Source organism: Schistocerca americana, chromosome 7, assembly GCF_021461395.2.
Source record: "Schistocerca americana isolate TAMUIC-IGC-003095 chromosome 7, iqSchAmer2.1, whole genome shotgun sequence".
Lineage (NCBI taxonomy): Eukaryota > Metazoa > Arthropoda > Insecta > Orthoptera > Acrididae > Schistocerca > Schistocerca americana.
The window spans coordinates 499,630,534-499,650,476 of NC_060125.1; the positions used below are offsets into that span (position 1 = coordinate 499,630,534).

Sequence of the window (19,943 nt, forward strand, 5' to 3'; positions counted from 1 at the left end):
GCTGAGATACTCTTAAATTCCAAGCGGTGGTCAGACGACAGTTCTTTCTGTTGGATTTTTCAAGAAGCCTCACAGTTTTGGCTGAGACTGGCCCAAAGTACGAGAGGAATGTGAGTCTTTTGTCTTCTAATTCTCTTCCCAGGTGGCTGCATTTTTTCTCTTCTTGAATGCTCTACTCATCTGTGCTTTACTGAAATGGTGGTGAAAGGCTTTCCTTATTGCAGATGACGCATACCTTATGCACTAAAATGGCTAGCAATGTCCGATGTTATGACTGATGGTGGCAGCTCATTGAATACATGCCTGTGTGAGTCTTTTATCTACACGCTGCATGGCATAGTGTGTCATCTGTCTTCTTCTTCATCATCATCATCATCATCATAATCATTATTATTATTATTATTATTATTATTTCTCTTTCCTGTCTCAGACGTTATGTCTGGTTAAAAATGGAAAGTGACGCGGACCTTGATCAAGCGTGACTTCCTTTTAACTGTACAGTATATGTTACATTGCATTTAGGAACTTTCGGGTAATTGAAAATGTATCAATAATTACAGATTTCTGTAGTTGTATATATACATTTGGATGTAGCTGTATTGCGTTGATGTACTGGTGGATATTGTGTGGTACGACTCCTGTAGTTGATAGTACGAGGGTCGTCCGCAAAGTAAGTTCAGTTCCTATCTCTATCCGCGGCAGCGGTACAATCGCAGATCCGAGCATGCGCGGCAGTTATTCTGACTCGAGGAGAAGACATGTACGCCATTTTCAGATCGTTGCTGCTGATGTGTGCTTTGTAGCGCTTATTTATAATGTCAGCTGTAATTGAAAATGCCGCCACGTGTGAAATCAGATCTGTGATTCATTTTCTAAATGAAAAGAAAGTTAAACCAAAGGAAATTCATCGGCAAATCTGCGAGGTTTCCGGACAAAATGCTATGAGTGATTCATTGGTTAGAAGATGGGTCAGACTGGTCAATGAAGGACGTGATCAAGTGCACGATGAAGAATGAAGTGGACACCAGTCTATGGTTACTGATGAACTGGTTCACCAAATTGAAGAGAAGATTAACCACAACCATAAGTTTACACTTAGTGCCCTTCCTATGAAAGTTCCACAAATCTCACGATCACTAATTCATGAAACTGTTTCTGAAAACCCAATTTGGAAAACTTTGCTCACGTTGGGTACTCAAAATTTTTACTGGACAACACAAAAAACATGGATGGGCAGTGCACTTCAGTTTTTGACATGCTACAGTGAAGAAGACGATGATTTTCTTCCTCGGATAGTCACAGGGGATGAAACTTTGGTATCGTACGTCACCCCTCAAACAAATCGGCAATTGGTGGAATGGAGGCACTCTTCATCCCCAACGAAGGTTAAGCCTAAGCAAATCTTGACACCTCGAAAAGTCATGTGCATCATTTTTGGGACAGAAAAGGCATATTGCTGATTGATTTCTTACCACGAGGCCAAACAATCATTGCACATATTTACTGTGATACCATTAAAAAACTGTGCCGCGCAATACAGAACAAGCGCCGAGGATTATTGCCAAAGTGTTTTTTTTTTTTTTTTGTTCACGATAATGCCCGACCTCACACAGCGAATGTGACCAAACAACTCTAACGGGAATTTCACTGCGACGCGTTTGATCATCCTCCGTACAGCCGGGACCTCACTCCTAGGGACTTTCATCTGTTCCTACACCTAAAATCTCTCCTCGGTGATCAACACTTCAATGATGATGACGAGCTGAAAGAACATGTTACCACATGGTTGAATACACAGGTGTCAACCTTCTATGAAGAAGACATACAAAAACTTGTGTCACGCTGTGACAAATGCCTACAAAATTTCGGAAGGTATGTAGAAAAGTAGTTTAACAGTTGTAGATTTTTGTACAGTAAATATTTTTCCTGTATTTGTACACATTTGTTTTACATAACAAAACGGAACTTACTTTGTGGACATACCTCGTATAATTGGTATAATGTCAACGTTATCCTCGTGCCACATGTCTTTGACTTCCTCAGCCAGTTGGATGTATTTTTCAATTTTTTCTCCTGTTTTCTTCTGTACATTTGTTGTACTGGGTATGGATATTTCGATTAGTTGTGTTAATTTCTTCTTTTTATTGGTGAGTATGATGTCAGGTTTGTTATGTGGTGTTGTTTTATCTGTTATAATGGTTCTGTTCCAGTATAATTTGTATTCATCATTCTCCAGTACATTTTGTGGTGCATACTTGTATGTGGGAACGTGTTGTTTTATTAGTTTATGTTGTATGGCAAGTTGTTGATGTATTATTTTTGCTACATTGTCATGTCTTCTGGGGTATTCTGTATTTGCTAGTATTGTACATCCGCTTGTGATGTGATCTACTGTTTCTATTTGTTGTTTGCAAAGTCTGCATTTATCTGTTGAGGTATTGGGATCTTTAATAATATGCTTGCTGTAATATCTGGTGTTTATTGCTTGATCCTGTATTGCATCATGAATCCTTCCGTCTCACTGTATATATTGCCATTTGTTAGCCATGTGTTGGATGCATCTTGATCGATGTGTGGCTGTGTTAGATGATACGGGTGCTTGCCATGTAGTGTTTTCTTTTTCCAATTTACTTTCTTCGTATCTGTTGATGTTACGTTATCTAAAGGGTTGAGAAGTGGTTATGAAATTGCAATGGTGTAGCCGATGTATTTGTATGAGTGATTGCTTTGTGTATTTTGCTAGTTTCTGCTCGTTCTAGAAAGAATTTTCTTAAGTTGTCTACCTGTCCATAATGTAGGTTTTTTATGTCGATAAATCCCCTTCCTTTCTGCTTAATGTGAATCTTTCTGTTGCTGAATGTATGTGATGTATTCTATATTTGTGGCATTGTGATCGTGTAAGTGTATTGAGTGCTTCTAGGTCTGTGTTACTCCATTTCACTGCTCCAAATGAGTAGATCAATATTGGTATAGCATAAGTATTTATAGCTTTTGTCTTGTTTCTTGCTGTCAATTCTGTTTTCAGTATTTTTGTTAGTCTTTGTCTATATTTTTCTTTTAGTTCTTCTTTAATATTTGTATTATCTATTGCTATTTTTTGTCTGTATCCTAGATATTTATAGGCATCTGTTTTTTCCATCGCTTCTATGCAGTCGCTGTGGTTATCCAATGTGTAATCTTCTTGTTTAGTGTGTTTTCCCTTGACTATGCTATTTTTCTTACATTTGTCTGTTCCAAAAGCCATATTTATATCATTGCTGAATACTTATGTTATCTTTAGTAATTGGTTGAGTTGCTGATTTGTTGCTGCCAGTAGTTTTAGATCATCCATGTATAGCAAATGTGTGATTTTGTGTTGGTATATTCCAGTAATATTGTATCCATAATTTGCATTATTTAGCATGTTGGATAGTGGGTTCAGAGCAAGGCAGACCCAGAAAGGACTTAATGAGTCTCCTTGGTATATTCCACGCTTAATCTGTATTGGCTTTGATGTGATATTATTTGAGTTTGTTTGGATATTAAGCGTGGTTTTCCAAGTTTTCATTACTACGTTTAGGAACTGTATCAATTTAGGATATACTTTGTATATTTCCAATATTTGTAGTAACCGTGAGTGGGGTACACTATCAAAAGCTTTTCGGTAATCGATGTATGCATAGTGTAGCGACCTTTGTTTAGTTTTAGCTTGATATGTCACCTCTGCATCTATTATCAGTTGCTCTTCACATCCTCATGCTCCTTTGCAACAGCCTTTTTGTTCTTCTTCTTCTTCTTCTGCTTTTACGGCCTCATTGGACCACTTCAGTCAATCATTTCTGGTCCTCTTCTTTGGTATTTTCCCCTTCCGAGTGGCCCAGTATCTCTTCATTCGTTCCGATGCTTTTCGTCGTTCCTTATCTGTAAATACCCTTTTCATTGTATGTCGTTTGTCAATTTTTGGTTTAAATCTTATTTCTGTGTCCCTCAACTTCTTTAAATTTGGCGTTTTGTTCTGCAAATCATCCAGAGTTATTTCCAGTTCTTCCATATCCTCTCTTATTTCCTTAAGCCATCCTCCTTGTTGTTTCAAATTCCAGAGTTTCTCAATAATTTTCCTTGATAATCTGGTTTCTGGTGCCCTCAGAATGTGACCACAAAAAGAGATCCTTTTCTTTCGTATAGTATCAGTGATGGGCTCCAGTTCTCTGTATACCACTTCGTTTGGAACTATCCGCCATTGCCCAGCTTTTTGATATTTCTTATTTATGCATGTTCTAGCAATTCTTCTCTCTACTTTTAAAATTTTGTCAATTCTGTTTTTCTGGGTGACTTTAAAAAGAGTTTCACTTCCGCATGTTCTTCATTTATAATTTTGTTCTGTGTTGTATGTATCATTAATTTCTGTGTAATGACTGAAGTTCATATTTTGTATATTGTTGGTAGGCATGTTATGGGGCGATATTTTGCTGGGTTTGGTGTGTCTGCTTGATCTTTAGGTTTCAGATAAGTTATTCCATGTGTAAGTGTATCAGGGAATGTGTATGGGTCTGCAATGTAACTGTTAAATAATTTATATATAAAAACAAAGATGAGATGACTTACCGAACGAAAGCGCTGGCAGGTCGATAGACACACAAACAAACACAAACACACACACAAAATTCAAGCTTTCGCAACAAACTGTTGCCTCATCAGGAAAGAGGGAAAGACGGAAGGAAGTGGGTTTTAAGGGTGAGGGTAAGGAGTCATTCCAATCCCGGGAGCGGAAAGACTTACCTTAGGGGGAAAAAAGGACAGGTATACACTCGCACACACACACATATCCATCCACACATACAGACACAAGCAACAGTTTGTTGCGAAAGCTTGAATTTTGTGTGTGTGTTTGTTTGTGTGTCTATCGACCTGCCAGCGCTTTCGTTCGGTAAGTCACCTCATCTTTGTTTTTATATATAATTTTTCCCACGTGGAATGTTTCCCTCTATTATATTGTTAAATAATTTAGTTAGATGTGAATGTGTTGAGGTGAACTTCTTTAGCCAGAAATTTGCTACTTTATCTTTTCCAGGGGCTTTCCAATTGGGCGCAGAATTAATTGCTCGGGTGACTCCATGTTGCAAAATTATCACTTCAGGCATTTGTGGTATCATCTTGTATGTGTCTGTTTCTGCTTGTATCCACCGTGCATGCCTGTTATGTTGTACCGGGTTTGACCATATGTTGCTCCAGAAGTGTTCCATGTCTTATGTTTGGTGGGTTGTCTATTTTAATGTGTGTGTTATCTATTGTCTGATAAAATTTCTTTTGGTTTGTGTTGAATGTTTGGTTTTGTTTCCTTCTCTTTTCACTTTTTTTGTATCTTCTAAGTCATTTGGCCAATGCTTGTAATTTCTGCTTCTTTTCATCTAACTGCTCTATTGCTTCTTGTTGTGAGATTTTACCTAACCTTTTTCGTTTTTTGTCTGATATTCATTTCTTATAAATTGTGTTAGCTGTTCAATGTCTTTTCTCAGTTTTTCTATTCTGATCTGTAGCCTGTGTTGCCATGCTGGTTTTGTGGGTTTCTTCTGTGTGTTGGTTTGTTCTGATCTCTGCCTAGTGTGTATATTTAGTGTCGTGAGTGCTCCTATATAAACCAGTAGCTGTAACTCTTCCATAGTTGTATTTTCATTTATTTTGTTGTGTATGATTGTGTTGATAGTTGTTATTGTTGTTTCGACTTGTGGGTTATTTGGTGGTCTATGCAAGAATTGTCTAATGTCTGTATTTGTGTCTTTGTATTCTATATATGTTAGCTGAAATTCTTCTTCTATATCTAACATGTGTGTCACTTCATGTTCTATTTGTGTTTGTTCTGGTGGCTGTCTTAAGATTTCATTTTCCTCTGATTGTTTAAATGATGCGTGGTGTTCTTTGTTTGTTTGCTATGGGATGTTTGAGTCCATTACTGTATTTTCTTCTTCTTCTGATTGCACATTATTTCGTTCCAGTATTTGTTGTACTTGTTGTTCGATGTTTTCTAATTCTGACTGGGGTATCCTATTATTTTTTATTATTACACGGATCTGACCAGCTAGTCGTTGTTCTGTTAAAAATTTTAATTCTGGGTATCTGGTAATAAATGTTGTGTATACTTGTGATCTGTATCCAATTGTGTTGGTTCCTAAGTTTGTTGCTTGGTAATAACAGAACATGAGGTGTCTGTTAACTTCATTTGACCATCTCATCCTCTGTCTTTGTTTTCCTTCTAGAGTGGTTGCAGGAAGCATATCCTGCAAAACACCTCTATTTGGATTTAAATCATTTTCTGCGTGGCTAGCAGTGTCGTCCCCGACCATGACAGCGCTTGTCCGAGGCTTCATTAGTTCTGTCCTGAACCAACTAATCACACTAAAAGGGGGGTTAGCCCTATTAGTGGTTTGTTTTTTTCGTCGCCTTTTACGACTGGCACAACATACCGAAGGCCTATTCTTTTCCCGGGCCTCCACGGGGATTATTATTATTTTATTATTATTATTATTATCACCACCACTTGCAGTAAATGGAGACAACTGTTGAATAATAGTGAGTATAATGTTTTCACAAATGCTGTTAAGGTGGTCCATAAACTCATCCAGCACCTGAATGAGATTTTCACTCTGCAGCAGAGTGTGCGCTGATATAAAACTTCCTGGTAGATTAAAACTGTGTGGCCGACCGAGACTCGAACTCGGGACCTTTGCCTTTCGCGGGCAAGTGCTCTACCATCTGAGCTACCGAAGCATGACTCACGCCCGGTACTCACAGCTTTACTTCTGCCAGTATCCTGTCTCTACCTTCCAAACTTTACAGAAGCTCTCCTGCGAACCTTGCAGAACTAGCACTCCTGAAAGAAAGGATATTGTGGAGACATGGCTTAGCCACAGCCTGGGGGATGTTTCCAGAATGAGATTTTCACTCTGCAGCGGAGTGTGCGCTGATATGAAACTTCCTGGCAGATTAAAACTGTGTGCCCGACCGAGACTCGAACTCGGGACCTCTGCCTTTCGCAGGAGAGCCTCTGTAAAGTTTGGAAGGTAGAGACAAGATACTGGCAGGAGTAAAGCTGTGAGTACCAGGCGTGAGTCGTGCTTCGGTAGCTCAGATGGTAGAGCACTTGCCCGCGAAAGGCAAAGGTCCCGAGTTCGAGTCTCGGTCGGGTACACAGTTTCAATCTGCCAGGAAGTTTCATCCAGCACCTGTCGGCTATTCTCCCACACCATGAAAGTACTGTCAACACAGCGGAAAAAGTGCTTCAGCTTTTGGCGAGGGTTTTAAAGGGCTGTTTCCTCAGCATTCCATGTAGGGATTTGAAATCCCATGAGGCAGTGAGGGTTCCATGGCTGCTACATCCAATCTGTTCATACAATCTCCACTGCACTTGAAGGTGATGGTATCCAATGCATGTTCAAAAAGAATAACTATTTGCAGATCAAAATGTCAAGTAAGGAGTGCTAAGGAGTCTTCAGGTACTACTTTTGTGAAGAGTGATAAAATGTCACCACTCTTGAGCAATTCATTCCTTTGTAGTCGCATGTCCTTAAGCACTTTCATGAAATCAGGCAAATTCTTCATGCGGTGACTGCTGTGTCCTACAGTGGGTTTTAGAAGCATTGCCAGATATCTGACCAGTCCAAAGTAGTGCAAGTTAATGGTGCTCAGTGTTGGCCACAGAGGCACCCCTTCCTTGTGGACTGGCCGAACGGGCTAGCGCAGTGGTTAGTGCACTGCACTCGCATTTGGGAGGATGACTGGTCAAACACATGTACAGCCAACTTGATTTAGATTTCCCTAAATCACTTAAGGCAAATGCAGGGATGGTTCCTTCAAAAGTGCATGGCTGCTTTCCTTCTCCATCCTGCTCTAATCTAAGCTTGTGCTCCGTCTCTAACAACCTTGTTGTCAATGGGACATTAAACACTAATCTCCTCCTTGCGGACTGTAAAGTGCATACAAGTACGGTGTCGCTGAAAAACGTTGGCTCTGCTGAAGAGATCAGAGTGACCAGATAAAGTGAAGAAGATATTGTATCCCTAGGCACCAGTGACATCCTGTCTATATGCAACAGCAGACAGTGACAATCACCTTCATATATGTGGCATGCATCATCAGTGATAAGGAATGCCTTCTAGCTGATCCACAACACCTGAAGGAAGCGTCCCTCATAAACAGGTACACTGCAGTACAGATTTGTAGGGCATTTAAGATGAAGAAAGACACAACCAACCATAATGAGGAGGAGGAGGAGGAGGAGGAGGAGGAGGAAGACAAGACATTCTTGTTTCTACCATATTCAGGATTGGTCTCAGATAAAACTGTGAGGCTTCTTGAAAAATCCAACATACAAACTTTCTTCCCACAATTTCCTGTGGCAGAAGAGAGACAATGAGGAGAACACCAGGAATGTTCAAATAGAAAACATATGGAAATCTTTGTAAGCAGAGCACAGCATTACAGAATATCATACCTTTGACTTTCAAATCACTATAGCACTATGCCGAGTAACTGGCTACTGGGATAGTTTCATAAAGGAATCCATATAAATCATTATTCACGAGAATCTGGTCAGTAGAACAAAGCATACCAATATTGTTTGACATGGGATCCTGTACTGGTGGCAATACAATAAGAGAGCACCTAACACTATCCAGCAGGCAAGAATCACCTGGAATGCACAGTCGAAGATTCGAACACAGCCTCCACTGCACCTACTAACCCCACCACTCCAACACGATTCGCCATCACACCCGCTTGCCGCACAGCACACAGCCACCTGTAGCCAGATGGAGGTGGTGTGCTGCTAGCATGAATATTACGACAACTGCAATATCTTGACACTTCACCAGAAGATGATGAGTATGACACCCTTTAAAGCATCGTGGTATTTTAAAACTGACCCCCAGCTGGATACACAAGAGCTTTCAACTCAATAACTATCACATTAGCTAAAAGTTAAACTAATTGCTGGTCCAGGGGTTACAAAAATTTAGTCAATTCTTGCCTCCCAACATCTATCACAGTGAAAGCGTAGGACAGAAAATAAGCAAACAACAAACACTAGCTGCCTCTTGAACTATACAGGATAGAGGAGGCTGTGCGTCTGCTGAATAATTAATCCTGAGGCTAACCTAAAATAAACCACTGAATTAATAGCAATCTGAACCAGGTAATGTGGTATCAATAACAATACCACCCCATTGGTGTCAAGTTGACAACGGAATTGTAAGTTTCCATCGGACACCGAGAGCAGTCACACGGAACTGGTGGAACCAATGGTGCATGCCCCCCTGAGCCACACCCGCAGTGGCTCTGTACTATGAACGGCCTCTGCAGCCACGATACAGGATGACTGGAGGCAGCCACTCAACCCACTCACACTCAAAGCCCCTTCACTACAATACTGTCGTTAGTGCTTAGTTCAGACAGCCTCATCGTTGTTGCTGTTGCAATAGCTGGACTCTGTTTCTTGCTGCATTATTTGTAATGAGTCTTCGTACACTTGAAGAAATACAAGCTAAGTAAATCTTAAGTTTACTGTGTTAATATGTTTAATAATCATGTCTACTCCTTCCAGCTTTCCCACCATGACAGTTGCCGCTCTACTCTGTAGCGCACCTCTCCTTACTGTTGCGTTGTCATGTACGAAATCACACACAAGTACCAGCAACACGGAAAAGATAAATAACTACTCACAACAGAGGAGGCAAGGAGTCACGGACAGGCACAATGATAGACAATGCTAGAAATGTTCAGCTTTCAGGCCATGTCCTACACACACACACACACACACACACACACACACACACACACACACACACACACAGTCAGACAAGCATAACTGACACACATATGGCTACTGTCATCTCTTCTGAGTGCTTGGGCCTTAGCACAAAGATGGGGATTTGTAGGCTGATTAATAATCGAGACTGAGGGCGCAGTATGAAAAAGGAATGAAGTGGCAATAACGTGAACCAATGGCGACAGCGTAAAGTGGCATGGTGCTACCCTGGACTCTAATTAGGCTACTGTTATACTCACTTGTCAATAATTTCTCCAACAGGTACCTGCGGTATGAGAATGCTTCTGCACTTTTTGGCTTCCGAGATAATATAACAACAGTGAAATGCAATTCAGACTGAACATCCAAACGCCCTGACTGAACCAACTCTTTTCTCATGTTCCAGAATGTAGACACATCAGGATTAAGTAAAAGGGCTCCAAGTAGCAGTCTTGATGTCACTTCTGGATCTGTAACAAATGAAATAGTTACACAGCTTTAAGCATTAACCCCATAAGAGACATCGCTTTCCGTACAAAGATATAACACTGAAATTAGTATCTCTCTCCCTGCAGTTTCTATACTTATCATAACAGGTTGCATTCTATTTATAAGAGTTTTACACAAGAAAAACTTGAATATTTGTAGCTTTCACACAACACTCAACAAAACTGAAAAATAAGTGGGTTCAGCTCGATTGTCCAGCTTCCAAGATAACCATGTAACATTAGTATCAATGGATCACATACGTAATATCTCTCAATTTATATAACACCTCTCAGAGTTTACACAAAATGTACACCAAAAAAGTTTGGCAGAATTTTTATATATCGGTATCACACTTTCAGGTACTGTAGCACAACAAACCAAGACAAAAACGTCTCTTGGATAACTCTTTAATGCGCTTTAGCACTAAACGGCATTTTTGTGGAATGAGGAAGTACAAATATGAAATCCACCAAATACAGCACGATAACTTCAAAATCTGAAACATTGAGACAGCACTGTACGATATGCTTTTGTTACACAATCTGAGCACAGGACATGTGATCTCCTCACCCAAACAGAACACTGAATGAGAGCACATTACACACTATGTAAACAGCCAATCTTATCATCACATTTTCAATGCACGAACACACAAACAACAACAAAATTTTAATAATGAAACACAAATAAAGCAATATTCCACTGTAATGTACAAAATGTACGGTTCCCAGCAAGGTGATGCTGTAACATACTTGTAATGTTGAGGAAATTAAAGGTGCCTATTTTCCTGAAATGCATGGAATTATAGTCATTAGTCTGCTTGTAACATTTCTCAAAAGAATTATTGCATTACAATTTCGCCATGTGGGTGAAGTTTATCCGCTTCAGCAAAAAGATAGTGTAACCGCAGAACAGCGCCTCTGATGTTCTGCCATATTCCGTCCATGTTTTGTGTGTGAAAGGTATGTTGTTCTGTATCTATGAAGTTCAGACTATGGTTCACTTTAAGGTGCTGAAAACCTTCAGTGCCTTGGGTGCTGTATGAACTGAGGCCATCACTAACAATCAAGGTCCCAGGGAGGATCATTTCTTTTATTATCCTGAACACCACTTCCTAAACTCAACGAGCTCAAGGAAAATTTTTTGAACCTTTGCTGAATTCCACCAATCACCCAATTTCCTGTGATTTCACGGCCTGTGTTGTGTTTCCTTTTCCCAAATCTTGCCTTGCCATCTCACAACCAAATTGTCGCATTCCAACCTAACCTAGACCTCTTGTTAAGCTGCACATCAGTTTGTCACCACAACTAGAGTTTTTGCTTTCAGATCATTGGCAACTCCAAGCCACTGTAGCGTCCTAACCTAATTGAGACATCTGGCTATGCTACAGATCAGTCTGTTACCACAATCAGGTTTTTTGCTTTCACATTCATTGGCTCCAAAAACTCCCAAGCAAACTGTTGCATTCCAACCTAACCTAGACCTGTGGCTAAGCTAGAGAGCAGTCTGCACAACAACCAGTTTTTTCTGCCAATTCAAGATGTGCTCTTATATCCCAGCCTAACAGCACCATAGGAAATCACAAGATGTTTGGGAAATACAACTGAAAAGAGCTTAACCGCACTCCAGGAAATTGTGACCTATTTGTAAAATACAAGCCAAGTATTTGTAACAACAAAGAATGTAAAAGTAATTGCTTTACTCGCAGCAATTTATCCCCCGATCACTAAACCATCTTAGAATTTATGATAGCAATTAGTATCAATTCATAGTACCTGTACTAATTCGTGGTTCCTGCCACATTTTGAGCAGAACAACTCTCAGTATAGAATGTAAAAAGAGGACATTTTTTAATTATTGCATTTGTTACCTACCACTGGATACATGATAGCTGTAACTAACTAGTGCATAAACTATAAATTATGACTTCCTATGAGTAAAGTATGAAGTAGTGTAATTTTTTATGGTTTAGTAAGTGTCCCCTCAAAGAACAGGATATTTCTCTCAAACATGGGTGGCAATGTCACTGCTTCATTCACATCAATTTAAGATGTCCTCTTACATCGCAGTGTAACCACATCTCTGAAGAAAAAAAAGCAGAACCAAAATTATTTATGTAACCATAGCTACATTATTTTTAATTTGAGTACGTGCGATGAAATTGTCATGTTGTCACTAGCTGAGTAGATCACGTCTGCTATGCTCACTGTATTTGGCTAATCAGATTACATGTTCTGTGCTCAGATTGTGCACCAAAAGCACATCGTAGAGCACAATCTCAATCTCACAGTTTCCAAAGCTAACACACCGTATTTGGTGACTTTCAAATTTATACTTGCTTATTCTGCAAATATAGTTTCAACGCTACAGCACATAAAAGAGCTATCCAAGAGATGTTGTTTTCTTCTCGGTTTGTTGCGGTGCTGCCCCCGAAACTGTCATACCGATACAGAAAAATTTAGTCAAAAGTTTTATTGTGGGGTCTGAGGCTGGACAAGTCACAACCCCCACTTCGATTTCTGTTTCGACATAGCAGAGGTTTCAAACTTATCATATTTGCCATTTGGTCAATTAATTTTGATCAAGAAAGAAGTGGTAAACAATTTCGTGATGCAAACTGTGAATCAGTGATATAAGGAAATCTCTATAATAATTTGAAATAAATGTCCCATCACACTGAAAAAAATCTGATGTTTTAAATGAAGTAAAACCCACAGTGGAATAACCACATTAATTCTAATAGGTTGCTACTTGCCATATACAGGTGGTGACAACCCAGCAGACAGGCACATTTAAAAGTAGACTGTAAGATATTATTTGTTATCGTACAAACCTCATCAGATGAAGAAACAAAAAACTAAACAAACAAAACATATACACATTTTTATAAATGCATAACACACGCACGCACGCACGCACGCACACGCACACACACACACACACACACACACACACACACACACACACACACACGGCCACTGCAACGTGTTACTTGTCTGATCTGAAACTTTCCACAGCTGCTTACAGGGTCAAGCTATTCATCTTATGTCTTAATAAATATACATTTTTCATACAAGATACTTCCACAGCCATTCACTTCAGTATCTCTTCATACTGTACTTCCAATCACTGAATTTATTGCCTCCACCAATAGCATCTTGTTTCAAATGTGTAACTGAAGAAAGCTTTCTCTATTGTGTCAATCAGCTTTCAACACATCATTCTTTTAGCCCATCTTGTAAAATTCTATTTCCTTGATGAAATTTCACTTAAGCATCTCCTGAATTTGGTGTACAGCAGCCTTTTCTCCTCTTTCATTTTGTTTTGTTTACCCCCACCCAAGGCTTGTATTCAGTAACATGTTCATTATCATTAACAGTTACAATTCTCATAACTTTTATTCTTGCTATAAAAATCTGTTTCACCAACTTCAGTGCTTTTTCCACATATAAGTTAAACAACTGTGTTCATATTATTGTGGTGCTTCATTTTCAGTATAACTCATTATTTTCTTTTTAATGGAATATAATTCATAAGGTTAGAGAACATTGGGGACTCGCATGTAGCTGATTGAACTAAGCTGACAAAGAGTTGTCCACGGACTGCACTGTTTGCACTATATGTTGGCTACTGGTCTCCCATGTCAAGTTGGACACCCACTGGGATGATACTACATGGTAGCCATGAAAAGCTTTTAACTGTATACATCTACATGCCACTCACTTATGAACTGATCATATTTTGCTGATTGCCATTATTGGATTGAGGTTGAAAAATGATACAAAATGTTCTGCATGGATTGCCTTTTCTTCATTTTCTGCTTTTGCTGCTTACAAGATATTATTTTATTGGTGTCTACAGCACTTCTGCGATTTCATTGCAAACGCAGGATCTACACTGTGGTGACAGACTGATCTGTTGTGTACCCTGAGGGTGGAAAGTGGAAATTTTGTTGAGAGTTGGCGAATCCAACAAACGTGAATAATAAATCTAGTTTATGGTGACGAGCGATCTGTTGAGTAACTTGGAGGCTAGGTTAGGTTTGAAGTTTACCATCTGGTTGTCAAAGTCAAATTTTGGTTGAATGCAGATGCTGATCCTGAGTTCAGTTTGCTGGACTGTTGGGGAGACAGTATTTCACTGTCTCCACCCCTCAGATATAATTTGACATCAGTTCAACATTTACTGTGCTACAGATGCTTAAGATTTAAATAATAACAACAACAATAGAACATATAAAATGTGTTAATATATAATAATAATAATAATAATAACTTGTATACATCAGTAATTAGTGCAGTGCCTTTGTTTGTTCTTTTTCTTGTGGCAGGTGGGTGGGTGGCATGACCCTCCCCCCCACCCCCCGTAATATCCTCCTCCCATTGAAGCTACACTGCCAAAGGTCTATGTTACTTGGAACCTAATAGTAAAATTTCCCTTTGCTTTCTTTATACTCACATCAAAAATACTGCAGTGAAAACTTAAGTGTCAAACTATTTACTACATATTTGTCCTTATAAACTAAGTATTTTTTCTCCAAAATTCAGTTTGATCCCCAGCATCATATGTCCTGGAATGATGCCAACATTTATTATCTGTTAAGTTCAATTGACATAGTATTAAATACCTAACATATCTCTCATGATCAAAATGAAAACATCGTTAAGTCATTGGCTATATTAATCAGTTGTTCTGCCATCATAATTTCCCTTGGCTGCTCAAGAAAAGCATTAGCTACATGCATATTGGGATCAGAGCATGGATCGATCTTTGTAAAGTTTCAACATTGATTATCCTTAAAGGCAAATCTATAGAGTTGCTGAAGAATTCTGGGATTTGCATAAACACATCCTTTTGTCACCTCAGTAAGTTTTACATTTTCTTATCATTCAAAAGTTTGCCCAATTTCTTATACCCACAATATGAAAGTCAGAACATTCTACATATTAGGATGTATAGGCCTACATGAATCATTTCACAACAACCATTGCGATCCTGCACTTAAGTCACTAAATCACAGCAGAGAAATGCAGCTTTACCTACAGACAATTACTATGTTGCCTTATCTCGAGTGATTAACAATTCACAGACACAATCGACTGAAAAATAATTCCCATTAGACCTAGCACTACATTTCAGAGGTGAAGCTGAAGTTGACTGAACATATACAAAACATCAATTTCAACTTAATAGCAAGACGAATAATTGTCACTCTTTAATTTATTGAAGGAACCAAAGTATATCTTTGGCACACTCATCACAGACTACCAGATGTTTGGGCTATTATTCCCCATCCCTATCATATAAAGTTGACCATCGGTAAAGCAAATGCCAGACAGATTCATTGGAAGAATCTTAAGGAAATGCAATCCGAAAACAAAGGAAGTAGGTTACAGTACATTTGTTCGCCCACTGCTTGAATATTGCTCACCAGTGTGGGATCCGTACCAGCTAGGGTTGATAGAAGAGATAGAGAAGATTCAACGGAGAGCAGCACGCTTTGTTACAGGATCATTTAGTAATCGTGAAAGTTTTACGGAGATGCTAGATGAACTACAGTGGAAGACTCTGCAGGAGAGATGCTCAGTAGCTTGGTATGGGCTTTTGTTGAAGTTTCACAAACAGACCTTCACCGAGGAGTGAAGCAGTATATTGCTCCCTCCTACGTGAGACCATGAGGATAAAATCACAGAGATTGGAGCCTACACAGAGGCATAACGACAATCTTCCTTTCCACGAACAATACGAGACTGGGATAGAAGGGAGAACCTATAGAGGTACTCAAAGTACCCTCCGCCACACACCGTCAGGTGACTTGCGGAGTATGGCTGAAGATGTAGAAATGGCGTATTAGTTGACTAACAACTGAAATAGTAAAACTAAGAAAGCCTAATGGGGACATACAAAAGCAGATGTCATGTTTCAGCAACTTGTAAATACACACATCCATCTCATAAATGTAGTTCTTTATTTTGTTTATAGATTAAAAATTTAATTTCACAATTGAAATTTCCCATAATTCACATAAGCTTCACAAGGAAACTACCATCATGTCCAAGTTTCTCATTGAATTACACAGTTATAGGTTCCAATAATAAATGGTAACATTCTAACAAACTGAAAAGCAATTAACAGAAAGATTAAAGGCGTGGTTTATAAATTTCTCAACAATTACTGATCAGCCAGTCAGTGTGTACGCCTAGGGTGAGAATTACGTATTCCTACACACAATTTTCAAAGACTGCTCAGCCATGGTACTTCTTTCGGCTAAACACGACTGGAATTTTTTAGAGCAACTGGGAGAGATTACCACGACAACATCAATAACTGTTATCCTGTAATTGTGGATTCCACAACAAATGGGTCTGCAACACATTGATGAGAATACCTCAAAGATAAGTACAGCTCATCAACAAACTGTCATTGACCTAAAGTGGGCAATCAGTGAAGTATGTGTCGAGGTACATTTAATTAATTCACATATTCCACAAACCATATTTTGACCTGCAGTTTACAGTAATGTCCCCCCAAGGTCAGTTAGACATATATCTCCACAATCCACCATAACGGCAAGCAGTGTATTTTGCTCATGGATCTGTATATGTGTCACGAAATGCAATAAAAGAATACCTGCTCTTCGATGCCGGAAATGTCGCGTATCCAGGAGGCGATGATACGCATAGCAGTACACATGACGCACGCACCACGATTCAAGTGCTAAACAGTGTTCCACGTGATGAAGCGGCGACTTGTTGTGGTTGACAGTAACAGGAATTATGTCGAATTCTTTCCTACAAGACAGGGACATTATGAACGTTAAACAGCACTATACTTGCCAAATTATTATAATACACAATTTCATCTGTTGGTACTGTTAACAATAACTAATCCTCTGGTATTAAAGACACAGCGACAGCTGAAAGACCTATATACACATAGTACTTAAGTACAGCAGAGGTAATTTAGGTCTTAATTAACGCAACAACAGTGTTTATTTACATGCGTTTAATGTCATCGTTAAAATTGGAAAGTTACTTTACTAAGTTTAAGTACACGTGTCATTCCTTTCAACAATAGAAAAACAATAGAGCATTGACAGAACCCTCGATGCACACTTAATTTGTTTACATATATTTCCGATAAACAAGTTTATTTTCAACGCAATTTAGGATCACTGTAATAACTCCAAAAAAAACCAGAAACACACTAACAGCTTTGGATCTCTCTTGAACACATTCTCAATATCTGCCAAAATCCTCTCGGCAGCAGGAAACGTATCTTCTTGCATTATGTCTCAAATTTATCTCTGTACACACGGCAACAACACACATTATCCGTCAGACATCTACCTCATTAATGACCAAAGATACTTCGTATTATGTCCAAAGTCCATCGTATGTCAATATATCGATTAGATCATAATCAAAAGAGAATACGAACTCAAGGAGGTCCGAATTTTCTAACCTCATAGTACGAATTGCTAAATTAAAGTGTCTGGTTCATTTAACATTATCTGTGTGACATCTGTGAGCTATGGGATGATGAATGAAAATGCAATTGCTTATCATCCACCACTTCGTTATTCCTCTTTGACTGGTACTATAAGTTTTGGGGAGACACTATCCTCATTAGATGTCTTCAATTAAATTATCACAGAATGGAGGCAGTTACACAATGCACAGTTAGTCAGTAGTTATGTACCGCTTACATTACATAACTGCCACTCTCAAAACTTTTTAACTCAAGAAGGCTGTATGGGGGGAAGTGACACAAAGCAGTCAAGATAAAAAATCATCTGCATATAGCAACTCTTTGTCAGCATATTGTAGGTCCATTTTTAAACATTTAAACTTCATGTTGGAAGTTCAGCGATTAACTAACATTGAGGCCAGAGCGAGAATTTATACCGGTATTGTCATGATCGATTCTTTTGAACAACACCTGATCTGTGCGTAGCAAAAAAGGAGGATGCCAATTCACCCAACCTGTATATGATGTGACGTCATTATGACGTATATACGCTTTAGTCGATTAACACACATATCGACTTTTACGAACGTTCGAGATCCTAAACTGTCGTCAGCTAGTTGTTTGTTTTGACACGTGCGATTCTGAAAACAGCTCAGTGTGGCAGCGTATATGTATTTCGTATTTCTCCAAAATAAAAGTAAAAGAGCTGGATATTAATAGAAATATTCCCGACCGTGGCCTTGAAAACACCACGGACAACACGTTTCGTAAAAAAGTGAAGTCTTCTTATGTCCCGACCAGAATAGATTGTGTGATTGTTGTATTGAATGCTTACGCCGAAAATAATATTTACTTATCATCAACATTTTAGTATGGTTTCATACAATTGGTCTTGTCTGTACATATTAGATTGTAGCAGCATACTCTTGCTGACTTTTTTTTCTTAATTTATATAGCTGAAAGAGAACTCGTGCAAGTTCGTTAGCCAAGTAATTTATATGTCCATCCCAAGATAGTCTTTTATCAACCATAACTCCAAGTAATTTTACACTCGGACCGCAGAAACGGGTACCTTAGTGTCCAGTAATGACTGGTGTGTAGAATGATTGAATTTCGAACTTAAAAAGAAAAATATGAGGCATTGTTGAAGGAAAATCGTCGACCGGAGATGAAATAGGAGGGTAAGTGGATTTCTCATTGTAATCTTAACCAAAGGTCAGTGTCTAGTACTGATTGACGTATGAAATGATTGAATGCACTGTCAAAGCATTCCATGGTGGTATGATAAACCAGACGTTCTGTATATTATGTCATGTATACAACCACAATAGTTTTAGCATGTACCTGGCCATGTCAATGTGGTTTATGTCAGCAGTATAATTTGCTAAGACAAGATTATGCAAAATACGAATTGCATCACAACATGAGCGGATACCTTAAACTATGCAGAAGTCTCGTTACTTTTGCTGGATGCAGCTTGCAGAAGATGGCACCAGTAAAGGTCTCTTACTCGGAGAACCAATGTGTTTGGTCATCATATACTCAGTTCAGCTTTGGAGTCTACTGTTCACAAGCGAATGGCGCAGAGCACAGCGCTACCCTGCCACAACCACTCGAAAGTTCACAAAAGTCGAATAGTCGATATACGGTTTCTATCGTTTTCGATGTAGCGTGTATACGTCATAATGACGTCACATCGTATCCAAGTCCGGTGAACTTAGCATCCTCCAGCAAAAAATGTTTAAAATACATGCCGCTACCTCTGTGTCATTCCCGCAACTTATTAATTCCGATTATTGTGTATTATTTCAAACTTTGCTGCGTCGACTTCAGATGAAATCAGAAGTTATTAAATCACTAATCATCCAAATTAATCTGTGAGGTCACTGAAAAAATGCGTTTCTACATTGCATGAAATAATCAATTTCCTAATACAGACATATAAACTATACAATTAATGATTGATTCTTTTGAATGTGGCCTAGTGTAAGGGTATATTTAAGTACCTAGATCGATTTTAAGGCTCACAGTAGTTGCTGCTACACTTAACTGAACTAAACTCCGCCCAAACAGGCCATGAAGGCCCAACGGTACCGACTGGCAGCCGTGTCATCCTTAGTCAAGAGGCATCACTGAATGCGGATACTGAGGGGCATGTGATCAGCACACTGCTCTCACGGCCGTATGTCAGTTTATGAGACCGGAG

General features: G+C 39.0%; 1 protein-coding gene across 2 annotated transcripts in view; it reads right to left on the reverse strand.

The window, feature by feature from the left end:
* LOC124622126 (protein prenyltransferase alpha subunit repeat-containing protein 1) overlaps positions 1-17,620 on the reverse strand; it is a 33,403-nt gene extending 15,783 nt beyond the window's left edge. For both annotated transcript variants that reach the window (XM_047147740.1, XM_047147739.1), the window contains exons 1-3: positions 17,479-17,620; positions 16,898-17,058; positions 10,039-10,248 (exon numbers count right to left, since the gene is read on the reverse strand). In XM_047147740.1, the coding sequence (XP_047003696.1) occupies positions 10,039-10,248; positions 16,898-17,058; positions 17,479-17,555 (448 nt within the window). In that variant the 5' untranslated portion in view covers positions 17,556-17,620. The remainder of the gene's footprint in view (positions 1-10,038; positions 10,249-16,897; positions 17,059-17,478) is intronic.
* Between the last annotated feature and the right edge of the window lie 2,323 nt (positions 17,621-19,943).